Source organism: Grammomys surdaster, unplaced genomic scaffold (assembly GCF_004785775.1).
Source record: "Grammomys surdaster isolate TR1022 unplaced genomic scaffold, NIH_TR_1.0 125940, whole genome shotgun sequence".
NCBI classification, from domain to species: domain Eukaryota; kingdom Metazoa; phylum Chordata; class Mammalia; order Rodentia; family Muridae; genus Grammomys; species Grammomys surdaster.
In genome coordinates, this window is record NW_021620762.1 from 2,037,105 (window position 1) to 2,050,359 (window position 13,255).

The 13,255-nt window shown below is 48.0% G+C and overlaps 2 protein-coding genes across 8 annotated transcripts; one reads left to right on the forward strand and one right to left on the reverse strand.

Annotated features, from left to right (window-relative positions):
- Positions 1-93: 93 nt before the first annotated feature.
- On the reverse strand, positions 94-5,269 carry Mettl23 (methyltransferase like 23). Of its 3 annotated transcripts, none has more exons than XM_028752832.1 (5): positions 5,152-5,269; positions 1,615-1,719; positions 694-931; positions 533-617; positions 94-438 (listed from the first exon to the last, which is right to left on the reverse strand). In XM_028752832.1, the coding sequence occupies exons 1-5, from the start codon at positions 5,233-5,235 to the stop codon at positions 270-272; spliced, it is 681 nt and encodes a 226-aa protein (XP_028608665.1). In that variant the 5' UTR covers positions 5,236-5,269; the 3' UTR covers positions 94-269. The 3 variants fall into 3 exon arrangements, with proteins under 3 accessions (XP_028608665.1, XP_028608666.1, XP_028608667.1); XM_028752833.1 differs by having other exon boundaries at positions 5,059-5,152; XM_028752834.1 differs by having other exon boundaries at positions 365-438; positions 533-576; positions 5,152-5,260.
- Positions 5,270-5,374: 105 nt separating this feature from the next.
- Positions 5,375-11,661, forward strand: Jmjd6 (jumonji domain containing 6, arginine demethylase and lysine hydroxylase). Of its 5 annotated transcripts, XM_028752826.1 has the most exons (8): positions 5,476-5,816; positions 6,167-6,555; positions 7,641-7,927; positions 8,377-8,512; positions 8,975-9,068; positions 9,537-9,577; positions 9,794-9,932; positions 11,333-11,661. In XM_028752826.1, exons 1-8 carry the CDS (start codon positions 5,688-5,690, stop codon positions 11,462-11,464), a joined length of 1,347 nt encoding a protein of 448 aa, XP_028608659.1. In that variant the 5' UTR covers positions 5,476-5,687; the 3' UTR covers positions 11,465-11,661. The 5 variants fall into 5 exon arrangements, with proteins under 5 accessions (XP_028608661.1, XP_028608660.1, XP_028608664.1 ...); XM_028752827.1 differs by lacking the exon at positions 9,537-9,577 and having other exon boundaries at positions 5,443-5,816; positions 8,377-8,474; positions 8,980-9,068; XM_028752831.1 differs by lacking the exon at positions 11,333-11,661 and having other exon boundaries at positions 5,475-5,816; positions 8,377-8,474; positions 8,980-9,068; positions 9,794-9,816.
- Positions 11,662-13,255: the final 1,594 nt, after the last annotated feature.

Here is a 13,255-nt window from a genome sequence, read left to right on the forward strand (position 1 = left end):
GGTATTTCAATAGGAAAATGTGGGTCGGACCTGACTGCTTTTTAGTGGTATCAGTGTCAAAATGGGTCTACTTTAATGATTGGGAACAGAGTCTGAGTCCTTTTCAATGTTTAATTTTGTTAAAGTTGAGTGCTACCCTAGGCATGACATAACCATAAGGCCTGCAGAACTGGCCATCTTCATACCCATTGAGTTTCATCAAGATATAGTTTGTCTTTAATTCAGGTTATTCAGTCTTGACACTGTTCCAGAACAGCTTGAGGTACAATTCATTCAGAACTGTCTTTTGCAAAGGAGATGATTAGCATTTCAACAGTATGTCTTCCTGGAAGGGAAGACTCTGCTATATCTTCCTTGTCTGCATCAAAAGACTCCAGAGGAATGTGCACACATTTCATATCCCACTTGTAGAGCAAGCCTTCAAGTGACCAGTCAGCACTTAAAAGAAAGTAAATTGTTTTTATGATTTTATGCCCTTCTTGTTTTAATGCATTTTTGTTATAAAAGCAGCTAGTAAATTATCTGTACTCACCTTCTGACCTGGTATGTAGACCAAAATTGAGCTTTTGGGTTCTTCTGCATCAGAAAGTATACGGTGGCTAAAATACTTTCAAAGTCTAGGGAAGGGTGGGGTACTTTTATAGATAGTTTTATAAGATACATCTGGCCAGGTTTGCTATAAATTATACTTACCTTCTGGTTCAAAGAACACATCAGATCCAAGAATGATGTCTTGTGGTGGCAAAGACAGAATGTCCTTTGATATGTGGCCCCATGTCAGCCCTACAACTTGGACTTGTGGCAGGTTATTCATCTGGCAACTTTGCCAACAGATATCCAAACAGTGTGGGAACTGGGAGCTGTCAGATAGTATTACTTTAGCACCACATTTGGCAGCCAAAATCCCTGGAAGGCTCACTCCAGCTCCAATCTAAAACAGTATTTAAGAATAATTTAGTTTTCCCATTCCAAATGAGACAGTTTGCATATTCTAGGCTGGCTTTGAGCATCTGCCTGTTGAATCTCAAAGCTGGAAATAAAGGCATAACACTGCCCCTGACAACAAGCAGTCTAGGTTTAGAAGTTAATGGCTAAAATTTGCTTCAAATTTAAAGGAGGACTTCTACTTCCATATTATGTCAAGGTAGTTTAATTGGTATCACAGATAAATTTTGTGATGCTATCTACCATGGTTTCCGGTCCTGTTAGTAGGAACTGGAATACCTGACTGCATGTAGTACCAGAAAAGGTGACTTGGCTTTAGCCACTTATACCACTAACTGGTATTCCCTTTATAGCTAAGATTTCCAGACTGTCTAGTTACTTTTTCTTAAAAGATTTATGTACGTGAATACACTCACGTTTCATATACCATTACAGATGGTTGTGAGCCACCATGTGGTTGCTGGGAATTGAACTCAGGACTTGTAGAAGAGAAGTCAGTGCTCTTAGCCGCTGAGCCATCTCCAGCCTCAAGTCACTTTAATTTAAAAACATGAATACTTTTCCTAGTTCAGAATTCCAAACTTTGCCAAACTAACCAATTAATTTAAATACAGACTACATAGCATGAAGGCACAGCAAATACAACCCAGTATTCTGGTAACTGGTTACCTCTAAAACAGCTTTGCCTGGCAGTGATGTTCTGTGAAACCACAGGTATTGGGCCAGGACTACAGCACAGGGCCAAACATACATCCCATACTGGACATGCAGGACCTGCAAAGAAAGTTAATCATTGACATATACATTACCATGATAGTCCTCTCTAGTCCACAGCCTGCGGTTCTGAAACCAGTGCTCTATTCCAGTGTAGCCCAGGCTGCCCTTGATCCTACCTTATTCTCCTGAGTGCTGGAATTATAGGCATATACCACACCACACCTAGACCCAGGTATTGTGTGAGGGTTTTGTCTGTATGTATATGCACTAGCATGCCTGGTGATTATGAAGCTAGCCCAGGTCTCTGCAGCTAGCAAACATCTGGATCTCCTGTTCCAAGTGACCTAACAGGCCCTTTTGGCCTCTGAGGACACTACATGTAGGTGGTCAATAGACACAAGATGCAAGGAAAACAGCTGTCATCATAAAAAGCCTATGTAGTGACACTCGTCTTTAATCTCAACACTTGAGGCTGAAGCAGGTGTATCTCCATAAATTCAGCCAGCCAGGACTGCATAGACTTTGATTCAAAAAAGAATGATAACATAAAAGTCAGCTTCATTACGGAGCAAGGAGGGAAGGCAGTGCTGAGGCGTGGAGGGAAGAAGTATGAAGAACACTGGGAAGTGAATGATGGGAAAAGCCAGAGAAACATTGGTTACTTAAAATTACAAATGTGTGTATGATATACTCATGCACTTGATTTAAATGAAGCCACAGGGCAAAAATAGGGACCAGGTAGGTGATTCAGCAGTTCAAAGAGCTTCCTGCTCTCCAGTTTTGAGACAAAGTCACTATGTTGCTGGGCATGTCCTGGAACTGGCTGTGCAGACTGTACTGGCCTTAAATTCCAGTGATCCTCTTGCATATCTTCCTCTTGAATGATAGGATTAAAGGAGGGATTAAGGGCATGGGCCATCATCATGCCCAGCAAAAAATTAATCTGTAAATAAAAAAATAAAGCAAGGTATGGTAGTGCATGGCTTTAATACACTTGAAAGGCAGAAGTGGATGCCAGGCAGTGGTGGCACACGCCTTTAATCCCAGCACTTGGGAGGCAGAGGCAGGTGGATTTCTGAGTTCGAGGCCAGCCTGGTCTACAGAGTGAGTTCCAGGACAGCCAGGACTACACAGAGAAACCCTGTCTCGAAAAAACAAAAACAAAACAAAACAAAACAAAAAAAACCAAAACAACAACAAAAAAAACAAAGGCAGAAGTGGGCAGGTCTCTGGTAGTTCCAGGCCAGCCAGAACTACATAATAAAATCCTGTCTCAAAAACCAAGTATCCGTGGCTAAGCATGATACCCTCAGTATAACATATATACACATGCCTATGACAAAATGGACTGGGCTTTGAGTAAAGGCCTGGCCTGGTAGACTTTACCTATGAGTACAATAAAGGCCCAGAGAAGGATGTTTCTAGAAGAAATGCAGATTTTTATATAAAGAAACTGGGCTTTTTTACTCCTAGGGAATATCTTTACTCCCTAAATTTGGAAGGAAATTCAAGTTTTTGACATGAAGACATTTGGAGGCTACAGGAGACAAGTTTGGTTTTGGTCTCTCTTATGCTGGGTTTCCCTGTAACACTGAACTGCTGAGAAAGGACAGATGGACAAGGGAAAATAAGAAGTCCATAGGAAAGTAATTGTCTATAGAGGAGCAAAGTTCTTGATACAGAAAGATTTCAAACCAGAATGTTAAAATAGCAAAGAACCAGCAGGGAATGGTGATACATACCTTTGACCCCAGCTCTTAGGAAGTAGAGGCAGGTGGGTCTCTATGGGTTCAAGACCAACCTGGTCTACAGAGGCAAGTCTAGGACAGCCACAGCCAAAGTGAGACTCAAAACCACACAAAGAAAACCCCTCAAAACAACAGCAAACAAGCTTCTTGTGAAATTGTCTGACCTTTGAATATAACCTCACGGCTTTCCCAGCTGTATCCTGCAGCTTTCTGAGAATCTCACAAGATTAGGAACATGTCAACACCCCTTAGGACCTAGTGTAAAGTCTCCTTTGACCCTTGTAGCACATGGTTTGGGCACCATCACCTCCTGTCCAATCCACCTCACTAATCACCCTATGGTCTTATTTACTAAAAGAAGTTTCTTAGAAATCCGTTAAACAATGTAACTTCAGATGTAACCAAATCATGCATATGGCTATTAAGACACTTGAGTGAAATATTCTGACTTGTGAAGCCCATAATCCATTACTTCTGTGACCTTTCCAAAGTGTCTGTTAACTCCCAAACTTAAATCCAGGTTTAAATATTAGCATCTTCCAACTCTGCTTCATACTGATTCGTCCTGAAATATTTTTCTGTAGTACACAGCTAAGAATCTCTACTCTAATGAATGGTAGAGACTGCTGGGAGGGAGGAGTATAATACACCTTTAATCCCAACACTCCAAAGGCAGAGGCATGCTGATCTCTTGAGTCCAGAATGGTCCACAGAGCGAGTTCCATAACAGCCAAGGATATATATATAGAAACCCTGTCTCAAAACAGAACAAAATCTTTGCTTCACTTGTGTAGAAGTCTCTGGAAAAAAACGCAGACTGCTACAGATGGCAGCATAGGGCTGTACCTTCTGCTCCCCCTACTGCTAGGAACACCTACCTACCTATGGGCCAGCTGCTAACATTACAACAGGAAAATCCACCGGTGGTGGCGCAAACCTTTAATCCCAGCACTTGGGAGGCAGAGGCAGGCGGATTTCTGAGTTCGAGGCCAGCCTGGTCTACAGAGTGAGTTCCAGGACAGCCAGGACTATACAGAGAAACCCTGTCTCGAAAAAACAAAAAACAAACAGGAAAATCCTTTGTAAAGCCTGACTATTCCAGACGAGTTATTATTCAGTTTTAGGGTATCTGTAAGGAACAAGCCAGGGCCGATGTCGAAAACTTTATTGGGGTGTTGGAGACAGGAACCCCTGGTCCCAAAACGTAAACCAAGAGAAGATTACAGGGTTAGGTATAAACTCAAAGGCACAACTTTCACCTAGCACGTATGGGTCCTGGGTTCGAGCCCCAGCACTGCTCAAACCAGCATGGTGGCGCACACTTGTAACTCTAAGAAGCAGGAAACGGGTTCAAATTCAAAGCCTGCCTGAACTCAGAAATAAAACAGAAAGGGAGTTAGGGATATCGCTCAGTGGTGGAGCACTTGCCTAACCGGCAGAGGTTTAATCAAGAGTACCCAGAGGTGTGGGGTTGGGGGGAGGGAGGCGGTGTTAGATATATTGATATATGCTTTCAAAAAAGTTCAAAGTTTGCATCGCAGGACAAGACAGCCACGTTCCTGGTAGAATTCAGTGTCTCCTTCCTGGCACGGTCCCTAAATGTTATCACTGGAGCACATTTAATCCCTCACCGGGCTTCATACCAGACCTGGTGCTAATGAACGACGCCGAGAACTGAGGGACTCCCCACTCCCAACGCTCCAACCAGGGGGCGCTCCCACGTAGGTGCCGCTGCACGCACCTGCGGGACGCGGACCTCCAGCACGGCCCCATCGGCCCCGGGGCCTGGCTCCTCCCGGAACCGAAAGCGCCGGGCCCCGGCCATGAGGCCACGCTCGCACGGAGGGGAGTCCAGGGGCGCCGGGCCGGACGCTGACCAAACCAAACACAGGAAGCAGAAGGCCACAGCGGGCCCGGCCGGAAACGGACCTGGGGAAGCGACGCGCAGCCGGAAGTGTTGCGCAGGGAGGGGGCAGAGCGTCAGCGACGCGACCTTCCCAACATGGCGCCCAATTGGCGCGCGTGAAGGCGGATCTGGCAAGTCGCTGAGGCCAATGGCGGACCGCATGAGGCCGTGGGGCGGGGAGGACGGCCGCTGTTCGCCCAACCCGAAGCTCCGGTGGTGGCTGGGGAGTGAATTTTCTGGAAGGCGACTTTAAAGGCGCCGGGCCGGAGCGAAGGGCGTTTCGGTGCCGCGCCAGCTGGGGAGGGCGCATTTGGTGGCAGGAAGCGAGCCGCGTCGAGGTCGTGGCGGAACCGGACGGCGAGCGGCTCACCATGAACCACAAGAGCAAGAAGCGCATCCGCGAGGCCAAGCGGAGTGCGCGGCCCGAGCTCAAGGACTCGCTCGACTGGACCCGGCACAACTACTACGAGAGCTACCCGCTGAGCCCTGCGGCCGTGCCGGTGAGCGGGGCGCGGGACCCCCACTCAGCGGCTGTCCGCCTTCGGTGCCCGCCACGCAAGGGCCGCCTGCCCCCCGACGGGGCCCCGCGCCGCGGCCGAGCTGTCAAAACTCGCTCTTTCGTGGGAGCTTCGGGCCCCTCCCTCCCTTGAAGGGGTGGCTCCGGGTGCGACGTGCTCACCCTCACGCACGTGGGCCTCCCTCCCCCTGGAGGAGCAAAGGCTCGTTCTTTGCTAATGTGTGTCATTGCTAATGTGTGTCTTTGCTTTATTGGCCCTGTGGGACACCTTTACCCGCCGCTGGACTTCTTCCAGTGTCTTAACGGGACGGGTCTTTTTGTTGTTTCCCCCAGGATAACGTGGAGAGAGCTGATGCTTTACAGCTGTCGGTGAAAGAATTTGTAGAGCGGTACGAAAGGCCTTACAAGCCCGTGGTTCTGCTGAATGCCCAAGAGGGCTGGTCCGCACAGGAGAAATGGACTCTGGAGCGCCTCAAAAGGAAATACCGGAACCAGAAGTTCAAGTGCGGTGAGGATAATGACGGCTACTCAGTGAAGATGAAGATGAAATACTACATCGAGTACATGGAGAGCACCCGCGACGACAGTCCCCTTTACATCTTTGATAGCAGCTATGGCGAACACCCCAAAAGGAGGAAACTTTTGGAAGACTACAAGGTGCCCAAGTTTTTCACAGACGATCTTTTCCAGTACGCGGGGGAGAAGCGCAGACCCCCGTACAGGTAAAGTGTTTCACATCAAGTGTTCAAAAACCTTCGACAGTGACAGGGAGTGGTAGCACAAGCCTTTAAACCCAGCACTTGGGAGGCAGAGACAGGCAGATCTCTGTGAGGCCAGCCTGGGCTACAGAGTGAGTTCCAGGACAGCCAGGGCCACACAGAGAAATCCTGTCTCGGGGTAAAAACGTGAACGTGCGCGCGCACACACACACACACACACACACACACACACACACACACACACAAATCCGAAAACCTTCCAGATTGTAAGGTTAGCAGAATTCTGTCTAGCCATATAAAAGCAATGAGGGTCTTCCTACACATTGACTTGTTTATGGTCCTACTTGGGAAGATGGAATCCATTGGGGTGTGTGTGTGTGTATATGTATGTGTGTGTATGTTTTAAACGTCATTCATGTTTTTGTACCAGTGTGTGTGCCTGCTGCCTGAGGTCAGAAGAGAGGGTCAGATTCTCTGGAGCTGAAATTATGGATAGTTGTGAGCCTGACTGTGAGGTGCTATGTGAACCGCGGGTTCTTTTGTGAATTCATTGCTCCTAACCTGAGCCATCTCTCCTGCCCAGCCCTAGGACATTTTAGTGGAACCACTGCTTTAGCAAGGAAGTTTAATTTATGTTTTTACAAGCGTGATTTCTTGTACTGACTGTCCTGTAACTCACTATGTTACCAAGCTGACCTTAAACTCACAGAGATCTGTCTACCCCTGCCTTCTAAGTGGTAGGCATTAAAGATGTTCAATATTACACCTGGCTTAGTTTGGGTTTTTTGAGATAGGGATCTTTGTGTAGCCCTGGTAGGCCTTGAATTGACAGATCACCTGTCTCTGTCTCCAGGATGTTGGGATTAAAAGCTTGGGTCACCACACCCAGCGGATGGATAAAAGTCCAGCAGTAATTTGCATCAGTGGGTTTTTCTTTTCTGTTAGCCATCAGCTCACATACAGTTCACTGAATGCTGTATCCCAGAATGTAGATTCTGAAGACAGTATGCATGGTGGTGTATTATAGAGACTTTTATGTCACACACATTTCAGATTAGCTCTCATGGGTTCATGTTTGCATCCTATAGGTGGTTTGTGATGGGGCCGCCACGTTCCGGAACTGGGATTCACATTGACCCTCTGGGGACCAGTGCCTGGAATGCCTTAGTTCAGGGTCACAAGCGGTGGTGCCTGTTTCCAACAAACACACCCCGAGAACTCATCAAGGTGACCCGAGAAGAAGGAGGGAACCAACAGGATGAAGCAATTACCTGGTTTAATGTCATTTATCCCCGGACACAGCTTCCAACCTGGCCACCTGAATTCAAACCCCTGGAGATATTGCAGAAACCAGGAGAAACTGTCTTTGTACCAGGTATAGATGAGCTAGAAGAAACTACAGTCTTCCAGCTCCAGCTGTTCTGGGCCTGTGCTGTATTTCATTTTGAGTAGAATCATAGAATGAGACACATGGTCCCTTTCTATCTGCTGGGTGTGTGCACTCCCCCCGTGACCATAGAGTTAGGGTCTCAAGTACATAGGGAGAGCACCTCCATGTTCCACATGCCTCTGTAGACCTGGATGGGTGCAGTTTCCAGCAGGGAGAGTTTAATTAAAGGCTAGGGGTCCCCCTAGAATCGTTGCTTTTACAGCGTTAGTCACAGCTAGCTGACCAGGAGGCAGACAGTCTGTGTTGCCATCACTCAGCTCTGCCTAATGGGGCCTGGAAACGGTGGAGAGAGTACAGGCCCACCTCTGCTGAGGGAGACCCCAGGGTGTCTGCAGGGCTGATCCTCACTGAGTTCTTCATTTGTTGGATTTCAGGGGGCTGGTGGCATGTTGTCCTCAATCTTGACACCACCATTGCCATCACCCAGAACTTTGCCAGCAGCACCAACTTCCCTGTTGTGTGGCACAAGACGGTAAGAGGGAGACCAAAGTTATCAAGGAAGTGGTATAGGTGAGAAACTTTTTATTCCCTTCTGCTTTGTTCCAGTTCTCTCCCCAAAGATGAAAAGGGAAGTGTTCCCTGCTGCAGTACTGGAGGGAACAGCTGGGGCTCAGAAGCCTAGAGAGGACCCAAGGTCAGGACTAGTCGGCAGGGTGTCTGCTAGCCTCCAGGTGGCAGCGTGTGGCTGGCTCTGCATGTGTGCTCAACGGCACAGTCGACATGTCACGATTGGGATTGGTTCTTACTTTGTTTTCATGCCCTGTTTTCTCCTTTTTTCTTATTCTTTTTATTCTTTTTGTTTGTCTGTTATTTTTTTAAAAATAAAAACTAGCACTAGCCAAAACAACAACAATAACAACAAAAGCCTTTGTTGAGGTTTTTATTCTCCCTGGAAACATTCATTTGAACTTACTACCTTCAGTTCTTGTGAGGCGACTGCCCTGGAGACTTAGCTCCTCTGTTTATCCACAGAACAGATACAGCACGGGCAGCGGCAGTGCAAGCCACCCCCAGCCACCCCGTGCCACTGTGTCCCAACCCTGACCTGGAGGGACCAGCTCTCGGGGTAAGAGAGGGATTCTGGCTTGCTCAGTGCTCTGCCTCCCTGCTGAGAGGCCAGCAAGGGTGGTGGCTGCTATTCCCCTGGATTCTCGGGCATGAGGCCTACGTACTCTGCCCTGTAGGCCACTGTGTGCTGCAGTGAGGCCACTCCAAGGCCTCAGCATCCAGCAGGTCCTTTGTCACTGGTCACAGATGTCAGGTTAGGGTGCTGCTGGGGAGGGCTACTGCTCTTAGCTTGGTTTCTCTTCCGAGTGAGGGGATGGTCTCTTATGTGACATCTTATTTCTTACGAACCTAATTGTTTCTGCTCTTACTGTACTCTAACCAGCTCCCACCCTCCTCACTAGCACCGTGCTTTGGGAAGGAAAAGCTTTCAAAAAAGGAAAAGGAGTCAGAAAAGGTTTAGGGAGAACAGTAGGAAAGGGGCTGTTTCTCTCAAGGGAAAAATCTTAAGGACCTCCCCCTCCCTCAGGAAACTCGGCCTCCAGAGGTGTGTGGCTGGTGCTCACACAGGTGTGTGGCTCTAGAATGTTGTTGTCCTTCAGTGAATGTGAACAGCCTGTGTGGTCTGTCCCAGCCCAGTCGTGCCACCTGGAGCCACTCCAGCCAAAGCACTAGGCGTTTCCAGGTGCTGTAAGCAGTGGAGGCCTCCACTTTGCTTCTGTGTCATTTTGAGTGGGCATTGCCACCAGCTGTGACAGCCCTGAGAACAGTCCTCTTGCCCTTCAGGATCCTGAAGCAGGAACACCCTGAGCTTGCAGTCCTCGCTGATGCCGTCGACCTCCAAGAGTCCACAGGCATTGCCTCTGACAGCTCCAGCGACTCTTCCAGCTCCTCCAGCTCCAGCTCGTCCGACTCAGACTCAGAGGTGAGGCCCTCGCCTGCCCAGGCCCTCTCAGTCCAAGGGCAGTGGAGCACAGTGTCCTCATTCAGGACAGGTGCTGCCGTTCCTGTGACAGCACCCATTTACAGCGGCTCACACATGTGAGCTCATCTGCTGCAGAGGTGCTTGGGGTGTGTGAAGGGTTGTGATCACAGGGTCCGGATATAGAGTCTTTATTCTGACCACGCACAAAACCCTTGTTAAAAATTTTCCCTGTGGATGATAACATGTAAGTCTAGAAACAGGCAAACCCAGTGACCTGCTTTAGTTAACACCAGCTCAAGGTGAGAAGGTGGTCTTCCCTGTCAGAAGGATTGCTGCTGGGGCCACTGTGCTCATGTGTCTAGCCTAGGAAGGCCCTGTGCTGGACATTCAGTAATTCAGAAAAAAAGGGAAGCAAGGCAGGTTTTGTCTACATGGAATTCTTATTTTGTGGTTTCAGTTTTGATTTTTGTTGTTGTTTTATATTTTGTTTTTGTTTTTCAAAACAAGGTTTCTAGGTCGGGCAGTGGCAGTGCACGCCATTAATCCCAACTCTTGGAAGGCAGAGTCAGGCAGATTTCTGAGTTCCAGGACAGCCAGGGCTACACAGAGAAACCCTGTCTTCAAAACAAAACAAAGAAAACAAAACAAGGTTTCTTTGTGTAGCCCTGGCTTTCCTGGAACCCACTCTGTAGACCAGGCTGGCCTCAAATGCTGAATGAAAGGCATGAAACACCACGTCTGACTTGCTTTTTTTTTTTTTGAGTCAAGGTCTTTGTACATATCGCTGGCTGTTTTGGAAGTCACGATGCAGGCCAGTTTGGCCTAAGACTAACAAGACATTCACCTGAATCTGCCTCCCAGGTGCTGGGATTAAAGGGTTTTTGGTTTGGGATTTTTTTGTTTGTTTTTGAGAGTCTCACACTCTGGCTGTGGCTGTCCTGGAACTCACTCTGTAAACCAGAACCCACAAACGCTGCTCTTGAACCCACAGAGCTCCACCTACCTCTGCTTTCTGAGTGCTGGGATTAAAGGTGTGCATCACCACACTCTGCCAGGTCTCTTCTATTATAACATTTTGGTTTGCAGTGCCCTTACGAAGAACATTGTTCCTCTGTAGACAAACTTCACAGTGAATTTTGTTGTTTAGAAGAGAGGAAGTGCCCTTGGCTACTGAGCTGTCTCCAGCACCTACAGCTTCTGATGTTCTGTTGACTGATTATGTGTGTGCTTGTGCATCTCAATATTTACCGTAGCACACAGGTGGAGGCAGAAACTGAGAGAGTTGATTCTCCTATCACGTGAGCCCCCAGGGATTGAACTGAGGTCATGAAGCTTAGCACCAAGTCTTTATCCGCTGAGCTGTCTCCCGGCCCTGAATTGTTTTTCCTCCCTATGTCCAGTGTGAATCTGGGTCAGAAGGTGATGGGACGACACACCGCAGGAAGAAGAGGAGAACTTGCAGCATGGTGGGAAATGGGGACACTACCTCACAGGATGACTGTGTGAGCAAAGAACGCAGCTCCTCCAGGTGACCACATGTGGCTGCTGTCTGCAAGGATGTGCTCGCAGCAAGGCTTGGGGGGGCTTACACCCAGAGAACAAGGACACTCAGATGAAAGTTGGTAGCATTTGGTACAGTGGCTTTTCTCCGTGGTCATGTCTTAGGGGCAAAGGTGTGTGGATGGTGCCAATGAAACCCTTTATTTAATAAAAATGAATACATTTTAAATTGTGGACAGCTTTCCTTTGGGACTATAGTCTCCCTGTGCTCCTTTCCTGTGGTGTGTGTGTGTGTGAGGGGGTGCCTGTTGGTGTGTGTTCTGTTGGGGGGGGACTAGAGCAGTAGGAAATACTGGAACAGTTGTCTCTGAAGGCTACACAGGCTTCCTGTATAATATCTTAATCATTTCTCTAGACTTGATTTTCTCTTTCTATTTTTAAACAAGATTGTTCTAAGTAAGTCAGGTGTGGGCGGTAGGTGTAAGTGTTTAATCCTAGCATACTGAAGGCAGAGGCCAGCCTGGTCTACAGAGTTTTATGACAGCCAGGGCTACACAGAAGAAACCTGTCCCGAAAGAGGCAGAGAGAGAGATTGGATTTAAGTTAACTTCAAAACCAAAAAACCGTTTGCTGGCTTCTGCTCCTGTGTAGATAGTGAAAGGTGGATTTACCCTGTGTGTGCTGGGGGACTTGTGGGAATGTGGCTTGCCTGCTGAAGCTGAGGGCCATTCCCTTGCCTTCCTTGTCTCTGAGCAGTCTGGAGCTGCATAATGAAAATCCAGGATCCTGATTTTTTTCTACATTCTCTGGTGTGACTGGAGTTGAGTGGAGAGAATCAGGTTGTCTCCTCAGTTGAATCTATGGGGCTGGTTGTCCTTTCCACTGCTGTGTTCACATGTGCTCTCTGTGAGTCATGTCATACACCCCCATCTGTGCTTGGGAACTGACAGTAGGCTGCAATGTGAGATCTGAAATTTTGCCCATTTGAGGTAGGGACTGTTGAGATAGTATCTGATTATATAATCATGCTGGCTTTGAACTCAGGACCCTCCTGCTTCAGCCTCTTCAGTTCTAGGATCATGCTCCACTGAGTTGTTTCCTGTTTCATTTTCAAGACAGGGTTTCTCTCTAGCTAGAACTCTGTAAACTAACCTGCCTCTGCCTCCTGAGTGCTGGGACTAAAGGTGTGCGCCACCTTGCCTGGTGGGGTTCTGTTTTATTGTTGCTGTCTTTATTGTAGCTTTGGCCCAGCTGTGCTGTCTACCTGCCAGCTACAGGCAGTTGCTTTCCTTGGCAGGATTAGGAACCCCTGTGGAAGCTGTGCCCATCCTGAGCCAATAGACTCCCAGGGGGTTTCCTGCGTAAGCTGTTGGTTGTCAACCCACCTGAGCTCTCAGTCTTCTGCTCCTACCTCTTAACCTCTGTCTCTGACTGTGGCTCTTCCTTCTCTGGACCAAGTTCTTTCTTTGGGGAGATGCTGGTCTTACCGCTCCCTTAGAGTCTCCAAGAATGTGTAAGCTCAGCTAACACAGAGCCACGCTGGCACTAATACAGTGGGTTAGAAGGCTGGCTCTGTGCTGTTGTAGTTGAGCATACTGAATGTCACTGTAATTCAAGTGCCATTCAGGGCAGTGACCCTGCTCCAGGCCCTGCGCCATTGCTGATCTCTCTGCTGTATTAGAGTCGTTCTGAGCAGGGGAGGCTGGAGTCTCAGTGTGGTATATTTTGGAGAACAGTAGAAGACACACTTGGGCCTCAGGGCAGGTGTTCTGGAGTTGTCATCTCAGAACTTGAGTTGTAAATAGGCCAGGTTCTGATAGGTG